General features: G+C 42.9%; 1 protein-coding gene across 1 annotated transcript in view; it reads left to right on the top strand.

The window, feature by feature from the left end:
• The window catches only part of LOC133253004 (collagen alpha-4(VI) chain-like), a 119,632-nt gene that overhangs the window by 56,608 nt on the left and 44,131 nt on the right, over positions 1–18,893 (top strand). The window contains 9 exon segments of the mRNA XM_061426121.1: positions 1,534–1,587; positions 1,705–1,740; positions 4,712–4,774; positions 6,559–6,621; positions 7,580–7,642; positions 8,458–8,520; positions 11,103–11,153; positions 16,990–17,025; positions 17,131–17,193. Coding sequence (XP_061282105.1) covers positions 1,534–1,587; positions 1,705–1,740; positions 4,712–4,774; positions 6,559–6,621; positions 7,580–7,642; positions 8,458–8,520; positions 11,103–11,153; positions 16,990–17,025; positions 17,131–17,193 — 492 coding nt within the window.

Raw genomic sequence — 18,893 nt, 5'->3', positions numbered from 1 at the left:
CCAGCTCTTTATGACCCCATGGACTGTAGCCCGCCAGGCTAAACGTTTTTGGAAGGAGATTAATTAATCCTGAATCCTTCTTTGTCAGTAGAAGAGACACTGTCATTTATCTCATTGCTGTGCTTAGTCACTCAGTCGTGTCTGATTCTTTGCAACCCCATAGACTATAGCCCAGCAGGCTCCTCTGTCCATGGAATTCTCCAGGCAAGAATACTGGAGTGGGTTACTGTGCCCTCCTCCAGGAGATCTTCCCGACCTAGGAATTGAACCGGTGTCTCTCGCATTATAGGTGGATTCTTTACCGGCTGTCTCATTATTGGTACATTGATTTTGTCACTTAATTAAGATAATGTTCACCAGATTTATCCAGTGTGAACATGCTTTTCCCTCTTTCCAAGATTAACTAGTCTGGGAAGTGATACTTTGAGACTGTGTGTTTCTTCTTTCTGTACAATCGTTTATCCAATGGTTCTAGCATCTGCCCAGATAATTCGTTTACTATGCTGGCTGCAAAAAAAATTATATTGAAATGAGAAAATGATAGTTTAAGAAAGAATATTATATCTAGAGCAATTGTGAGAGTGCTTTAGTAAAGGCTTTTCCCTCATACGACCTACTTTATTATTTAAAAAATTCTCGTTATAAAAGTAACACTTACTAGAGATACTTTGAAATTCAGGAAAGTAAAATGTAGAGAAAAAAATCAGTAGTTTCAGTAACCGAGAAAGCCATCAGTCTGGTGAACTTTTGTTGATGGCAGAGTTCCTCCCCGTGAGAAAGTCAGATGAGGATTCCATGAGCTTATTAAAAAATGCCCTAAAACAATATAAAAAGTGAGGAATCATCATTTTGTCTTTCTCCATATTTGGAGTAAATTATTTTTTCATAAAATTTAGCATACTTGAAAAGAACAACATGATAGCACATTTTTTTCTACCTTACAAACTCCTGATAAACATAATTTCATAAGCATTTCTACCATAACGTAAATAACACTTCCCTCATACTGTGGAATATGTAAATTGTCTTAGGATCTCATCTTTTATAAATAACAGTTGGAAGAACAGCTTTGCATAAAATGTTTTCATTTCTGTCTTTCATATACTTTCCCAATTTACGTATTCTTACTGAGGGACTCCCTCATAGCTCAGTTGGTAAAGAATTTGCCTGCAATGCAAGAGACCCTGGTTCGATTCCTAGGTCAGGAAGATCCACTGGAGAAGGGATAGGTTACCCACTCCAGTATTCTTGGGCTTCCCTGGTGGCTCAGTTGGTAAAGAATCTGCATGCAATGTGGGAGACCAGGGTTCGATCCCTGGGTTGGGAAGATCCCTTAGAGGAGGGAAAGGCTACCCACTCCAGTATTTTGGCCTCGAGAATTCTGTGGACTCTATAGTCCATGGGGTTGCGAAGAGTTGGACATAACTGAGTGATTTTCACTTTCAGCCACATTGGGCTAGTTATTGGATTCCGTATGGGACAGCCCACGTCTAGAGACATCTAAACCGATTCCCTTTACCTCTTGCTTTCCAGGGAAGTTCCAATATTGATGGACCTCCGGGGGAAATAGGGAATGTTGGCCCTCAGGTAGGTGTGGCTGCTTGTGGGGTGCATTTCATCTGCTTTTGTGGAGGAGAAAGGTAGGCTGGGGTGAAAACTGGCTTGTTTCCTTCTGTAAAGTCTCTGCTTCCCTTCCGTCCTTAGGGTTCAAGAGGAAGACGAGGCCTGCGAGGGCTGAAGGTCGGTGCTTGCTGGGGAGAGTTGCTTTTTTGTTCCACATAAATGGCTATGTCATCTAAGTCCTCTCTGAGGCCAAGGGGAATGTTGGTTGGGTTGTTGGAGGCTGTATCAGCCTTGGGAAGTTTCCAAGAAGAAAGGAAAGTTTATATGGTTCCCTGCTGCCTCTCCAACCTTCTATTTCATTTAGATGGAAAATAAGCTAATACCTCAGAGAGTTGCTTTTACCTCTGAAGTAATGATTTTTCCATTTAAAGAAGCAGGACTTTCAGTGGGTGCATAAGGGGATCTCATAGTTACTAAACAATGGTAAAAGACTGAGATTTTGCTATTTCCAAAGAAGGAATGGCATGATTTGCAGGTGGAATGGGATATCTCTGTGATTTTACTGAGCGTTTATCCAGTAACACTCACTGCACTAGACCTTCGTTTATATGGCCTCATGTAAACCTTTCTGCAGCCCCAGGAGTTATGAGCATCATTAGTTACTTTTTATGGCTAAGAGAGGAAATATCAGTTTAGCAAAGTGAAGTTGTTGTCAGAGGCCACATACCTTTGGATTCAAATCCAAAGATAAGGTTACTCTTGGAAATTTTTGTACCAAGTGGAGGAAGATTTGTTAGGTACATTCCTTTCTAACCGATTCTGGTCATGCTGTGCTGGCATTTTTTTTTTTTTTTTAGAAGTCTCATGTTTGAGGATGAAGGAAAAGTCAGAGACTGATTTAAGTCATCTCTGAGGTTGGGAATGGGTGAGCGAGTGAGTGTGCATCTGTGTCTTCAAATCACACATGTTGCAAAAGCATAGCTATTGAGAAATCCCAAGTCTCACACATCCAAACAAGTTTTGTTGACACCAACTAAAGTATTGTTTCTCGTAAAATCTTAAAACTTGAAACAAGTTCTTAAACAGAGCGTTTCTATGCTCTGAATTCAGTTTCAACACTTGTGAAAGAAATGTCTTTGGACTGTCATTTTAGCTTATTGTTTTTATCTCCCCACAAGGCAGAAAGAGAGAGACTGTGAGCTGACCAGGCTCAGTTTCAGAGAAATCTAGCGGCTCTACTTGGTGGAAGGAATTTCCTACTCTAGAACTACTTAATACTTTTGCTGTGCTATGTGCATGCATGCACACTAAGTCACTTCAGTCATGTCCGACTCTGTGCGACCCTATGGACAGCAGCCCCCAGGCTCCTCTGTCCACGGGATTCTCTAGGCAAGAATACTGGAGTGGGTTGCCATTTCTGTGCTGTCTACAGTTGTATCTAAATAGCCATTGATAGAGGGTCTTCTTCTCAGATGGGTCTTGGGTTTTTGGTTCCCTAAACTAAACTCCACCTCCTGTATCTTTCCTTTTTATTTAATTTAAACCAGAGCTGAGCCTGTGCATAAATTTAAAATCCAACTGCACTCACAAGCATGTCATGAAAAATGGTTCCCTGCTTGTTGTTTCCCAGGGATTCAGGAGCATTCATTTTCATCCTGTGGGGCTGTTCCTTTTGGTATTTTTTGCCATTTTCCTAAAGAACATGCTTCCTTTGTTATTTCTTGGTTTTCAGTTTTAGATGTTTTTCTTTTGATTTCTTCCAGTGGAGGAGAAGAATATTTTTTAACCTGTCCATCTCCTCCATATGCTGCCCCCTACCTCATTTGACAATATACATATTTTCTCCACTTTGGTCTGATCAATTTGCTGTTCAGATGGTGACTGTTACATAGTACTTACAGCTATTTAACTTTGGTCTTCCTTGAGTCACCCTCTCTCCCCATTTGCTTTGTGTTCTGTTCACCTATTACTAGTTAATCATAAAGCTCTTTGACAAAACTGGTTGCCTCCAATATGCTCAAATGTGTAAGGTTTATGACCGAGTCACTTTGCTGCACACCTGAAACTAACACAACATTGTAAATTAACTACAGTTCCATGAAAAAATATTGAAAAGCGTATAGGCATGAGTTACAATAAAAGAGTCTGGGCTTTGCTGTCTACAACCACATCATTTTCTGACACGTTACAGCATGGATGTCACTAATGTGACAGGCAGATGAGGTAACATTTCACAACCAGTTTCAACATTTCTAGCTTCATGCCTCTTAAAACCTGGTCCACATCTATAAACCTAGACATAAGCTCTTAAAGAACATAATGATTTAGCAGTAAAGACTAACAGATGTGCCTCCCATTTATCTGAATGGTCTAACAACTTATGAAACACAAATAATTGGTCCACAGACAGATTAATTCTGAGTATAGGATTTCCTCTGTTTGTAAATCTATGAGTAACCAGTAATCTGGGCAGCTTGTGAGCAACGTGAGAAAGAAGGCAGCATCATGCGCAAAGTAGATTATCACCCTCAGTCGTGGAAAATGTATCTTCTCTGTAGAAATGAAAGTATTCATTTGAGGGAGGTATTAACTCGGTTACCAGATGAATCATTTTAACAGATCATCCCTTGCCTAGAAAACTAGCTTCATGCTGTAAGAATCTGTAGGGTTTTTAAAGCCAGTTTTCTGGCGATTTTTTGGAGTGCTTTTTTGTGTTTTGTTCTAAAATGTCATGCTTGCCACTGAGCTCAATATTCTGAGTCTCCTCAAATGGGGTAAAGATCCTTAACACCAGTGAACATTTAGCCCACAGCCCTTAAAAGGAGTGGATAAGCTTTTAAGAACCAGTTATTATGTAAAATGGGAGTTTGGGTTGTTTAAACAAAGTGTTTTTGCTTCTATCACTAGCTTAGGTATTGGAAGGAGACTAGGAAAGACAGTAAGAATATGATTTTTCATTTTCCCAACCAAGTAGGTGGGGCCTCCTCATTTCCTCTTCAACTCTGATCCTAGGATGACTGAACACAGACTCACAGATACTTTTTGTCTTTCTCTTACTGCCTTCAAGTGCCATCTTGCAAGGAAAACTGCCTTCCAGGAACGCTGAAGATGCCTGGTGAACTCAACTAAGTTCTATTCATTTTGACAGGGTGTGCGTGGAGAATCTGGTGAAGAGGGCTCCCAAGGAGAGCTGGGGTCTCCAGGTTCACAGGTTGTATCACTGAACTTGTTTTTAGTGCTGAAGAATATTTGCTTGAGATTTTAACTTAGGTTCTTTGGTAGGATTTGACATATATCAGGATGATCTAGGATGCTGCCTTCCCAAAGGAAACTGCCTTCCAAAGAAAATTGTATAGCCTCTTTTCTGGGCAGGTTAAATTGCAGTAGCTAATATTTACTAAGCAATTACTATGGCCATGTATGGCCCCAAACACTTGTATTAGCTCATTTAATCCTTCAATGGGGAAAGTTTTATCATGCCCATTTTATAGGGGAGAAATGGAGTGGGGATAGAAAAATTAGGTAAATTGGCCAAGCTCACATAGTGCTGTAAGTGACAGAGATGAGACTGAAATTTAGGCAGCCTAGTTAGAAATCTCCTGCATTGCAGACAGACACTTTACCGTCTGAGCCACAGGGGAGGCCCCAGTTATAAATCTATGCTCTTAACTACTGCCTCTGAAGCTGTGTATGCAAATTACTTAATAGTATTTACTTCATTAAAATTGGATTCAATTTTGCAGGAAAAATCAGCAAAGTGTTTATTAAGCATTAAGTATATAGAGGGTACTTTACAGATATGCCTGAGTCATTCAGGAGTTCAAGTCCAGTGGGGCATGTAAACTATTGAGTGATAACCAGAAATTACACTTTCAGCCAGTTCTTTTGCAGTCTTCGAAGTGTAATCCAAATCTGTCATTCTATAACCCTCTTTGGAACACTTTCTACATCTTTCTTTGGAAAGCCAAATTGTTTCCAGGGATCGTCAAAAGGAGAAATTTTAAACAACAGATTTTACTAACACATTGAATCACTCTCTATAATTTTGAAACTTGTATAAGTGGCAGATAGTCATTTGAGAAGGTTTATGCTGTCTTTTTGACTTGACTAAGGTGCTAACAAAAGAAATGGGTCATCAAAGTGTAATTACAGATTGTATGTATTTTATAATAGAAAGTATTGTCTGAGCCTAAGGGAAAACAACTGAGAAATATTTTTGGCTTTCCTTTTCCTCACTGGCTTAATTCAAATGTGGGCCACTGTTGCATTCTGGACTTCCTCTTTAAGTTCACTTTATTATATTATAAGGGGGGCTGATCATGAGTAAGATAATCCAGAAAACCTCCCTTGATTCTCGCCTTCCTACTGGGGTGTGGATATGGTGGCCTGTTTAAACAGATGATTACAATACTTCACCCAGGAGTATAGAAGCCAGGATCAGTGCTTCTAATGGGAAAGCATTTCTCAGAATGCTGAGGAAGAATTAAAATGTCAAAAATCAGTAAAGTCAAATAGATTGGAGAGAAAACGAAGAACTCCCCAGCAATTGCCCAGTGAGATTAAGCCAGTTAAAATGTGTTTGGGTTCTTGATAATACCGGGATGCAAACTCTAGCCCTTAACCCTTGGGTGGATAAGGACACAGTTGATTTTTCAAAGGAGATCAATATCCCAGCCACTCTTCTCATTTCCCTTTTAGGGTTTAAAATTAGTTGAGTGAAAAAAAATCAATTTTTAAATTTTAGTATTCATTAGATTCAACTGGAGAAGTGGTTAAGAATATAGATACTGCTTAGATGGAGGGAGTGTGGAATGAATGAGCTGTGGGTGCCTCAGAGGGCAGTGGCTGCTAGACTCCAGTGTGATGAGTGTGATTGTGATGGGTCAGAGCCCCTTCATCTGTGCTTCCATGGGCATCCGAGGTGATTTTATGGTTACATGGAAAATAAACAACTCTATAAAAACTGGTTGAATTTTAATGTCATCTCTGGACCAGGGACCAAGAGGAAGGCGAGGCCCACCAGGAAGTTTTGGAGAAAAAGGCTTAGTGGGTGCTCAGGTAGGTTTGACAAACTCACGGCTCAACACAGCTGCTCATTCCCCACGGCCAGTTCGTAGACCTGTATGTCCCTGGACAAATAATGTAAAGATACACGGTTTGTTCTGGGATCTCTGGGTATCAGGACTTTCTAGAAATAGTTAATTTGAGGAAATAGACACTGACCACCAGCTATGTACCCTTTCTACTCTAAGGATATGTAGGATTGTGGGAATACAGTAATGAAGTAGATTCAGTTTGAGCCACAGGGGTGTGTAACACAAGCTCATGCTTACCTGTAGTACAAGAAATAGTACTATCAAAGCGGCATAAATGACTGATTTATTCCTCATAAACATATAAGGAAGCATTACTTAAAATCACCCCAATTTTATAGAAGAGAAAACTGAGGCTCCAAGGGATTTAATGATTTTTCACCTGAATGGTAAATGGCTGAACGGGCCCCCAACTTGGGTCTCTCTAGTGCCTGTGTAGTGCCTTCTCCACTTGCTATCCCGTGGGTCATAGGAGGGTCAGATCAGGTTGAAGCCGGTGGTTAGAAGTGGCCTCCTGTGGAAGGAGCATTTGAGAACAGCTTCAAAAACCCAAGCAGCACCATTTGAGCCAGGGATTAAAGTGTCTGGAGATTCAGAATGGCCTGTGCCATCTCTCTCTTGGTTGGGAAGGTCAAGTCCTATAACTGATCGTACCATTTTCGTTCTCATTTGATCATATTTTCTGTTTGGAGTGGGTAAAAGTTCATACAGTTGCCTTCCCAGTTTCTTCATCAGATGGTGTTTTTCTCTAGTAGCCAGGTGATTCCTCCAAATCTTGGCATCTGGAGTATGTGGCCTCTTGCACAGATCACCCTGCTCACTCACCTCAGTCCCCTGCTCAGAGGTCAAATGTTATGCACTTTGGAGGATAAAATTAATTGGGTCAAACATCACAGCTGATCTGGGTTGTGGTCTTATTGCAGGGGAATCCTGGGCCTCCAGGCCCAAATGGTTCAAAAGGAAAAGATGGATCAAGGGGAATGAAGGTGAGTGTCAGAAAGCTCACTCTTCCTTGTGCAACTGGATTCTTTCATGTGAGTATCTCCTTACACGATCGTTTCCAGTGTGAGAGACTGATGTGCTTGGTGATCACACGACTCTTCATTACCTTGTAGTTAGATAGATGGGGACCGAGAAGGAAAGATGCTTAGACAGCCATATAGCAAGATGGACGGATAGATGGTCACATACATCAGTAGACACAGACACATTGCTAATTAGATAAACATACAGATTCACCACCAGGGTAAATTCACATTCTAACACATAGAAAAAGCTGTGGTAATATAAAATTCTGTAACTGGTGCTGCATACCTGGCTTGTTGATTTTCAGTACCAAAATCTTTACTGTAATAAAGTTATTGGTATTTTGCAAAGTCTAGAGGAAGATTTCAGAGAAGGCAATGGCACCCCACTCCAGTACTTTTGCCTAGAAAATCCCATGGACGGAGGAGCCTGGTAGGCTGCAGTCCATGGGGTTGCTACGAATAGGACACGACTGAGCGACTTCCCTTTCACTTTTCACTTTCATGCACTGGAGAAGGAAATGGCAACCCACTCCAGTGTTCTTGCCTGGAGAATCCCAGGGATGGGGGAGCCTGGTGGGCTGCCATCTGTGGGGTTGAACAGAGTTGGACACGACTGAAGCGACTTAGCAGCAGCAGCAGCAGAGGAAGATTTGACATTAGACTGCAGGATGATGTCACGAGGACTTAAAAGGAATGTAAAATCTCTATGGAAAATGACATAAAATTGATTGAACTTAGAAAATTAACTTCATGTTTGCCTTTTATTATAAAAGGGAGAGCTTGGTGATGTAGGAGAAAGCGGACCGCCAGGTCTACAAGGACCAAGAGGGCACCCTGTAAGTCTAGTTTCTCTGTTTTGGTCTCCTGATAGAATTTCATGTTATTTGTTCTTGCTCCACAGAAAATCCTAACATTCTTGATGAAAACTTGGGGTTATGAATATGACATGCATCATCAGTAGAGCTGTTGTACATCTCTGTAGTTCAAAGATTCCCAGACTCCTTATGTCAATAAAGACTCCAAAGATATCTTGGGATTTATTGTTGGAGAGGGAGGTTCCAAAAAGACTCTTCTGTTTGACAAAGATATTTTACAAGTGTTTGAGTCTTCGAGAATACAAAGATGTTATGAAACGTTTTTTGTGTTTTTTTTTTTTTTTTTTTTCTGGAAAAACAAGTAAGACAGCCAATCAGAGTTGCAAACTTTTAAAGGTCCGGGTTTGATTATTCAGAGCCTGTCATCATCTTTGGAGACCAAAGATGATCTGCGGTGCTGTGCCTTTTCACCTTAGTCATTACTCTGAAGGTGAGAGCAAGTTAGTTATTTCATGACTATTTTCAATTTACTACCTCACTGTTACAGGATAATGCTGTCTTTCCAACTCATATTTCTGAGATTTCTTTCATTATAGTAGGAAGGACCTGCTGCTGTTTTTCCCTCAGCATTGAACTTGCATTTTTTTTTTTTTTTTTTTAGCAAGCAGAAGAAACAAAAACAGGCCTAAGAAGCTTAAACTTAAATGTGGAAAGGGGAAAAAAATAGGATTACTATCAAATGAGTCTACACTCAAGTCAGATGATAATAAGGTTAACACTGTTGATTAGACTATCTTGACTTGAAATGATGCTGGCCTGTCCCTGGAACAGGCCAGGCTGGAGAGCAGTGCCTTTCTTGAAGGTGTCTCCTCAGAGGGGACATCTCTAAAACATAGTTTGGGCCTCTGGGGTTACAGATGCTGATGGCCTTGCATGTCCTTGAGCAGAGTGAAGCTGGAGTAAAGCAACTGAGCCTCATTCACATCTTTTTCTCCCTTCAGTAATCTATTTCTGGCAATTTTTTTTTACATTATTTTTCTTTCTTTTCTAAAATTTCAAATGTTCCCCCTTAGGTCATTGCCATAACTTCTGTGGCTTAAAATTAAAAAAATCTTCTCAGTTGATTTGGGTACAGTCTTTGTTCATTCAGCAAAGAATAGACAGAAAGTTCTGAGTTGACTCTTTATTACAAGAGGCTCACTGTCTAAGTGCACAGTATAGATCCCAGTAGAATCATCAACATTTTCGTAATTGCTGCCCTCATCACCTCTGTGTGGAATCGCACCATCACCGCTTCCACTGACATCAGTTCCGTCACCGTGACCATGACCGTCACCGTGACCAGCATCACCATCACCACCGCTACCCCGAATCAGCACCGTCGAGGCCACCACCATTGCCACCACCGTCACCACTCCCCTCCCAACATCACCAGTGCGACAGCCACCGCCGGAAGCAGAACAATGGCACGAATCAAGCACGTTCCCTGTGCTTGGCGCCACGCTAAGTGCTTTCCACGCACAATTCCCCGTAGTCTTTCAAAAAAAAAATCATGCTGTGTAGATGACGTTATTATCCCCATGGTATGGTTTTTCCACTAGTCATCTATGGATGTGAGAGTTGGACTGTGAAGAAAGCTGAGCGCCAAAGAATTGTTGCCTTTGAACTGTGGTGTTGGAGAAGACTCCTGAGAGTCCCTTGGACTGCAAGGAGATCCAACCAGTCCATTCTGAAGGAGATCAGCCCTGGGATTTCTTTGGAAGGAATGATGCTAAAGCTGAAACTCCAGTACTTTGGCCACATCATGCAAAGAGTTGACTCATTGGAAAAGACTCTGATGCTGGGAGGGATTGGGGGCAGGAGGAGACGGGGACGACAGAGGATGAGATGGCTGGATGGCATCACTGACTCGGTGGACCTGAGTCTCAGTGAACTCCGGGAGTTGGTGATGGACAGGGAGGCCTGGCGTGCTGCAATTCATGGGGTCACAAAGAGTCAGACACAACTGAGCGACTGTACTGAACTGGACTGAACAGATGAGGAGGTTGAGTAACTTGGCCAAGGTCATTGTAGAACCAGTGTTGTAAGTGGAAAAAAATTCAGGTCTATCTGGGTTTATATCATATGGACCACATTGGCTTCATCCACCCCTCCTCTCCAATTTGTCTTTATCCCTAGAGACTTACCAGTTCTGAAGCTTCTTCTTTTGTGATTTTATCCTGCAAACAAAGCAAATTTAGTCCAAGGGGGAACTTTGTACAGTGATTTGGCTTCCTACAGCCAAGATAGCATCTTGCTGAGGTCAGAATTTTGATGAAGAGGTGATCAAAAAATTAACACACACGTGCACACACACACACACACACTTACTTATCTTGTGGTCTTTTAAAGTTTTAAACCCTTGTCCCCTCCTTATCCTGTGAAGGACATCTAGTGTTTGTGCTGTAGAGGTAGGAGAAATCTCCACCAAATCCCCCCAACCTCCGCCAAGCCCCTCTGCCTTCCCTGCCTCCTTGCCCTGCTGGTTTGTCCAAGAGTTCAGAGAATATTATCGACCAAGTGTTGTGGATGACCCTACAATTCATCACGTATCTTTTTCTTAGGGTCTTCCCGGTCCAGAGGGATATGGACATCCAGGAAGAAAAGGAACAAAGGTGAGGGTTACCTGACAGATTATTCCCAGCTAAAGATGGTACTTTTTATTTTACTTCACTAGAGTAAGAGTTATTACCCAAGAGGTGTACCAGAAATGGTTCCTGTGTATTTTTTTTTTATGACATATATCAGAGCTGCCAGAGTTCCTCCTTAAAAAATAAAAGCTGATTTAGTCTCTCCCTTATTTAAAAAGCAAATTCCTAGCCGCACCCCAGCCCTGTGCACGCCAGGACTGCTGCAACTCTTTGTCTTTGCAAAGGCTCTTGCCTCTGTTTGGGATGGCCTCCCCATCTCCTTTTGGACCATTTTTACTCTCGTTCTTAGACCGACTCAAGTGTCAGCTTCTTTCTGCTGATGCCCTACTGGGCTTCCCCAGACAGAAACCGTGATGTGCCCTGTGTTCCTAAGGCCCAGTGTTCGTGTTTCTACAGCAGCTTCCCCATCTAGGTTGGATTGTCATTTATCTGTGCAGCTACTTCCAGTTTGTGAACTTGCCGTCAGGCTTGCATCTTATTCATTTTTAGAAATGTTAAGTGTTTAATTTATTTATTTTAAAATTAATCTGTTTAAAAAAATTGCCGTGTGGTTGATTTACACTGCTGAGTTAGTTTCAGGTGTACAGCAAAGTGATTCCTCTCTGTCTAAATCTCCTCTTTTTCAGATTCTTTTCCGTTATAGCTTGTTACACGTTTTTGAGTATAGTACTCTGTGCTATACTGTAGACCTTTGTTGGTTATCTATTTTAGCAGTGTGTGTTAGTCACTCACTTGTGTCTGACTCTGTCCATGGAAGTCTCCAGGCAAAAACACTGGAGTGGGTAGCCATTCCCTTCTCCAGGGGATCTTCCTGACTCAGGGATTGAACCTGGGTCTCCTGCATTGCAGCAGATTCTTTACCGTCTGAACCACCAGTAAAGCCCCCACGGTTAGTAGAGTATAAATGTTAATCCCAAATTCCGCCTTTCCCCTGTGGTAAGTTTGTTTTCTATGTCTGTGAGTCTATTTCTAGTAATATATTCATTTGTCTCATTTTTTAGACATTTTATTCATTTTTGTATTGCTGGAACAGAGCCTGGTGCTGAAAATAGCTGCTCAATAAGTATATTTGAATATTCCCTCCTATGAGAATCTGGTATTTTAGCAAAACCTCAGTGACAGAGGTTTTGAAGCTTGGAAGCCACATGAAGCTTGAATCAAATGTCATTCGCTACAATTATTCTGGGGGCTTCAGCCCACAAGTTACATTTCTTGTCTCATAAAATAACAAGTCACTGGGCTGTGCAGTGGTGCTCAGCTGCTGAACAGGACTCTGGGCTGACTTTTCTGCCATTCTCTTGTTTCCTCGTGGCTGCCAGATGGCACCACTGCCATTTTATCGAGCAGAAAAGAGCCCTGAGTGCCGTAAGTGCTTAGTAAATACCTGTGGAATGATGGAACATCTTCAGTTTAGCCTTGTCAGTGTGCAGATAAGAGTATGGAGATTCAGAGAAGTGAAGCGACCTACCTAAGGTCACACAGCTTGAGCCAGATCTGAGTGTAGAAGGTAGCCTTTGGAGCCCCATCCTGGCAAATTAAATCTTTCTTCTCTAAGCTAGAGTTTGCATAGAAAGGATGCTGGAATTCAAACCGGCATGTTTGGAGCCAGATGCTAGCTGTGAGCTAGCACAGGGGCCGTCCGTGCTCACCGTGATACAGTCTGCTGTGGGGCAGAGGGCTGCAGTTTGCGCTTGCTGCGTTTTCTCCTGGCAGGACGCCGCGGTCTGCCTCAGGCTCTTACGCTGCCTGGCCCACTGCCTTTTCCTGGCTGGCTCACTCTTCTCCCCTCCAAGTTGACGACCTCATACCCACCTTTCTCCCCTCAAGCCTCCAAGACCTGCTTCGTCGTCTCCATTTTCAGCAGGTGACTGTGCCTCCTGTTTCATTAAGTAAGTAGATCATTGAGGAGAAAACCGCTGCGTGCACCCACCGCCGCAAAGGCCGCCTGCTTGCCTCCAAGGTTGCGTGTCCAGCCTCCTTGCACTGCCCTGCATCAGAGTCTGTACCGTTATCTGTCTGTGAGCCTCCTCTTGCCTCCTGTGGACCGAATTCCATTCCTTTTTTTTTGGCTTCCTTAAAGCCCTGGCTCTTGCAGCAGTCACCTTTCTTTCCTGCATCATTACATTTTCTTCCCTCGCCATAGACCATTCCCATCAGTATACAAACAGGTGGAAATATCCCTCATTTAAAACAAACAAACAAACAAATGAAAGAAAAACACCCAAACCAAAAAAAAAAAAAACCCCAAACCCCCTCACTTAACTAGACTCCCATTGCCCCATTCCTCTCCTATAAAACTCTCGGAAGGAGCAGTCTGTATTAGTGGTTCTTACACAGGGGTGATTTTACCCTCCAGGGGGCATCTGGCAGTACCTAGAGATGTTTTGGTTATCTGAACTGGGGCAGGGATGCTGCTGGCATCTAGTAGGTGGAGACCAGAGATGCCGTTTTATGCTGTTTGATAGCCCTTCACGGCTAACAGCCATCAGGTCTAAAATGTCAGTAGTGCCTCGGTTTGGAAACACCACCTTCTTCCCTCTGGTTCTCTGCAACTGATGACAGTTGAGCCTTCACTCCATGGCCCTCCCCTCTCGCGACATCTGCTTCAGTCGTGGTAAATGTATGCTGCATTTGAGGGACAGTGGTGCTAAGTCCAGCGGTCAGTTCTTTGCCCGAATTGTGCTACATGTCTCAGCGGCATTTGGCAGAGATGATCACAAGGGCTTGATCTTTAAACCTTTCCCGACCCAACTTCCAGCACACACTACTTCCTTGGTTGTCACTGGCTGCTCTTGCCTGGACCTTCTCAATGTTCTAGAGCACTAAATGTTGAAGACTCGAGGTGACTCTATCCTCACGTTTCTCTCCCTCCTTAGTTACTCCTGAGATGACCTGGCTGATGGAGTCAAGTGCCATCCACCCTCCAATCTTCAGTTTATTTCTCTAGCCTGAACCAGTCTCTTAAGTTCCAAGTACGTTTCCCTTGGTTATCTAATAGGTACATGAAAATTGGCATGTCCCAACCAACTTTTTTCTTCTTCTTTCATTTTATAATCTTTTATTATGGAAAAATCCAAACATATATATAAGTGAAGATACAAATGGAATGATCCCTCTTCCGATGTACACATTACCTAGTTCAAACAATGCAAAACACTTGGCCAGTTTAGTTTTGTTTTGTTTGTGGTCTCACCCACTTTTATTCACCCCTCTCCCAATTATTTGAAGTAAATCCCTGGTAGTGTATCAGTTCGGTTCAGTCGTTCAGTCATGTCCAACTTTTTGCGACCCCATGGACTGCAGCATGCCAGGCCTCCCTGTCCATCACCAACTCCCAGAGCTTGCTCAAACTCATGTCCATCGAGTCGGTGATGCCATCTAACCATCTCATCCTCTGTCGTCCCCTTCTCCTCCTGCCCTCAATCTTTCCCAGCATCTAGGTCTTTCCTAATGAGTCACTTCTTCCCATCAGGTGGCCAAAGTATTGGAGTTTCAGCTTCAGCATCAGTCCTTCCAATGAATATTCAGGACTGTATAGTTCATGCATAAATATTTCAGCTTGCATCTCTAAATAGCCTTTAAAAATGTACAATACCATCATCACACCTGCGTGCGTGCTAAGTCACTTCAGTCGTGTCCGACGCTTTGCGACCTATGGACTGTAGCCTACCAGGCTTCTCTGTCCATGTGATTTTCCCAGGCAAGAATACTGGAGTGGGTTGCCATTTCCTTCTCCAGGGGGTCTTCCCGACCCAGAGATGGAATGTGCTTCTCTTACGTCTCCTTCATTGGCACTGGCAGGCGGGTTCTTTGCCACCAGTGTCACCTGGGGAGCAATGATGCTGATGGCTTACTGTGAATGGTGCCACCAGATTCCCCGTCTCTGAAGCATAAAATTTCACTCTGGGACCAAAGACAGTCTCAGGCACCAAGAGCTTTGTGAGGCAAAGATTTTTATTTAAAGTGAAAGTGAAAAAGAAAAAGTGAAAAGTCATGTCTGACTTTTCATGAAAAAAAGAAAAAGTGAAAAAAGTTTCTTGCACAGACATCAGAAGGGGGTCGAAGAGTACCCACCCCCACTATTTTAAGCAGGGCATTGGGTACTTCTCAGCTGATGGCTGAGAATAGAGAAAAAAGAATACCTCAAGGTCGTAAGAGCTCCACCCAACCCTCCCCCAAGGCAGACATCCTGAGATAACCAGCCCGAGACTAGCCAGGGAGAACGGGTTCTGAGCAACGTCTCAGACCAAGATATACCATTGCTGTGGAATCAGGGGGACAAGTCTTGAGATATGGGTTTCCATGCAAGATGTGCTACAATTATAATCATTAACACAGAGTCTAAGAAAAGCATTTCCATTAGTAAGACACTGTCTCACTCTGTAATTATCAACTCCAGACCTAAAGAAAGGCCAGTTCTCAGGCAAGATACATTGTTGCACACGGCTTAAGGAAAGCATGAGGAGAATGTTCACCTCCTCCTGAAAGGTCCCTGGACTCCAGGCCAAAGTTATCTCTCTGAATCCTTTAGTATCATCAAACATGCAGTCAGTCAAAACTGATTCACCTGCCCTTCACCCTGCCTTCCCCAGCATGGGCAGTAGAGACTGCATCCTGCCAGTTACTCAAGACAGGTCCTTGTTTCATCTTTAATAAGTCTCCTTTTCTCCCTGCCTGCGTTTAATCCATCAGCAAATGAGGGTGAGTCTGTCTTCAAAATACATACATGGGATGAGATTTCATCCCATCTCACCATGGCCAGTGCTGCCCCTGGGCTAAGCCAGCATTAAGCGCACTACCTTAATGAGGGTCATCGCCACCTGACTGTTCTCCCTGCCTCTGCGCTTCTGGTTAGCTCTGCTTGAAGGAACCAGAGCCATGTTTAAAATACAGAGTCAGATCATGTCACTTCTTTACTCACAGCCCAGCCATGGCTCCTGATGGCTTTCAGAGTTAGCCGCACTGTTCTGTGACCTGCACGACTCTCTGCAGTCCACCCTCCCCACACCCTTGTTCTGTTTCACTGTTCCTCAGACTTGGCGCCTGTTCATACTCCTGTTTATGGTTTTCACACACTCCTTCCTCTGCCTGGATGCTCTTCTTTGGCACATCTGTTTGGCTTGCTTCCGTAATTCTTACTGGAAGAATAATGGAAGAATTTTGCCACCTCTCCAAAATGGTTTTGCCTGACTCCTCACCCCTACACGTCATTATCTGTTCCTTAATCCTTTTTTCCGGAATAGCATTGATCTTACCCTGTCAGACTGTATGTCTCTCTCTCACTAGCAGGTAAGTTCCTTGATGACAGGATCTTTGTTCTGTTTACCATGGAATTCCCAATGCCTAGAGACATGTCTGGCAGACAGTAGGTGCTAAATACATACTCGTTGACTGAATGATTGCTTGGTAGTAGTATGTCTTTGGTCTGACAGTGATCACCTACTTTCCTGCAGCAATTTAGTGCCCCTTCCCTTGGTTTCCATTGGATCATACCTCTGGTTACTTAAACTGATAGATAAAAAATGCACAAGGAGAAAGTTTTGTTATACAATACATCAAGGAAGGAGGAGGAATTTGTAAAAATCATGTGCACATTGTTTTGCGTTGAATTGTAGAAGGGAAATACGGCCACTTGGGAGGAGCTGAAGATAACAGCCGTTGTGATCATTGTTTTTACTGGCACTGGTTTCTGAGTCTGTTTCCTCAAAATTGTAGTTCCTTCTTTTCCCCCCAACGAATGTCAAAGAAAGCCTTAATCATATGACACTAAACAAAGCCCTTATCTCGTTTCTGACACTAGGGTGAACCTGGATTTCCTGGCTACCCTGGTGCACAAGTAAGAAGATATCTTTTTGGCCCTGATATCTGGTATGCAGTGTGTGTCATTTGTTTGTCCTTTATTTTTCTTTACACTCATGGTTCTGCTTTTGATTCTATTAAGGGAGAAGATGGTGACCCAGGCCACCGAGGAGAGAAGGGGGCAAAGGGAATCAGAGGGAAGAGGGTAAGAGCCAAAGGAATTTCCCCATGTCTACAGAGGCCACATCATGACTCACAGGACTCCATTTCTCCTGGGTTAATGGGTTTTTTAGCAGAAAGCCCATGTCCTCCTCAGAATATTCTACACCTTTCTTGGTCACTCCCCGCTTAATGATAATTAATAAATTATCATTTATCACCTGAATGTAAGTGCAGCTCACCAAACCATAACACAGAAAATTCAAGTTGGAGTTTCAGTTATGCAGTATCAATCTTTTAAAGACAGTTTCAGGGGTACCCTTGTCTTTGGTAAATCTAGATGGTTTGCAGGACAAACATTACTGTTTCTTTAAGATTCTTCTAAGCCTTGACTTTCTCTTAGGTATTCTAGGACTAGACTCTCAAGAATGTGGCTGCCATCTTGGTGGACTTGGAGTCATGTTTCCTCTGTAGTTTGGGGATTCTGCATGAAAACCATTAAAATCTTCAGGTTTGGAAGATTCTGTCTTGAAGATCCACAGTCACTCGCAGCCCTTCTTGGAAAAAGTAATTGGTGGATACCCCACACCTAGGTAGTGCTTAGCTGATGGATAGGGGCTTCCCTGGTGGCCCAGACGGTAAAGAATCTGCCTGCGATGTGGGAGAAAGATCCTTGGAGACTGATCCTTGGGTTGAGAAGATCCCCTGGAGAAGGGAATGGCTACCCACTCCAGTATTCTTGCCTGGAGAATTCCAGGGACAGAGGAGCCTGGCATGGAGTAGTAAAGAGTCAGACATGACTGAGTGACTAACACTTCCACATTAGGGAGTTAGGTCTTTTGGGAAAAGAACACAGACTAGGGTTCAGTGTAGAAAAGAAGAATGGAAAGATAGTGTGTATTATCTGGGCACTTTATGATTGGCATTTTCATAGACTGGCAAGGACATAAAGAAAAATTTGATCTGTGTCTAACCTGACTTACTATTGGTTAATATTGTTGTTCAGTCACCAAGTCATGTTTGACTCTTCATGACCACATGGACTGCAGCACTCTGGGCTTCCCTGTCTCTTACCATCTCCTGGAGTTTGCCCATGTTCATGCCCATTGAACTGGTGATGCCACTCAACCTCTCATCCTCTGTTGCCTTCTTCTCCTTCTGCCTTCAATCTTTCCCAGCATCAGGGTTTTTTTCCAATGAGTCAGCTGTTTGCATCAGGTGGCCAAAGGACTGGAGCTTCAAACTTCAGCATCAGTCCCTCCTATGAATATTCAGGGTTGATTTCCTTTAAGATGGACTGGTTTGATCTCCTTGCTGTCCAAGGGACTCTCAGGAGTCTTCTCCAGCACCACAGTTCAATCAAAAGCATTAATTCTTCAGTGCTCTGCCTTCTTTATGGTCCTGTTCTCACATCTGTACGTGTACTGGAAGGACCCCAGCCTTGACTATACTGGCTAATATTACCTTTCTCAGTTAAACTTTTCTCTCCTGTTTAAAATTTAAAAAGATAAAGTGTCAGTTACACGCAGATAATTCAATATCAGTACAAATACCTGTAAGATGAGCAGCGAGTCCATGGACAGCATAGACTGCTTCTGAGACACTAAAGATCAGAAGCTAATAGGAACTTTTCCTTTCTCTTGATGCCTGACCCTCAATACTCATTTCCTGCATTCATTTAATTATGTGACGAGTCTCAGCTGAGGACTGAGACATAGGGTAAGACTCTGTTTGGAAGTATTTGTG

The sequence above is a fragment of the Bos javanicus genome, chromosome 1, assembly GCF_032452875.1.
Source record: "Bos javanicus breed banteng chromosome 1, ARS-OSU_banteng_1.0, whole genome shotgun sequence".
In the NCBI taxonomy this organism is placed as follows: Eukaryota; Metazoa; Chordata; class Mammalia; order Artiodactyla; family Bovidae; genus Bos; species Bos javanicus.
The sequence above is the reverse complement of the archived record's forward strand: the minus strand, read 5'-3'. Positions and strand labels throughout refer to the sequence as shown.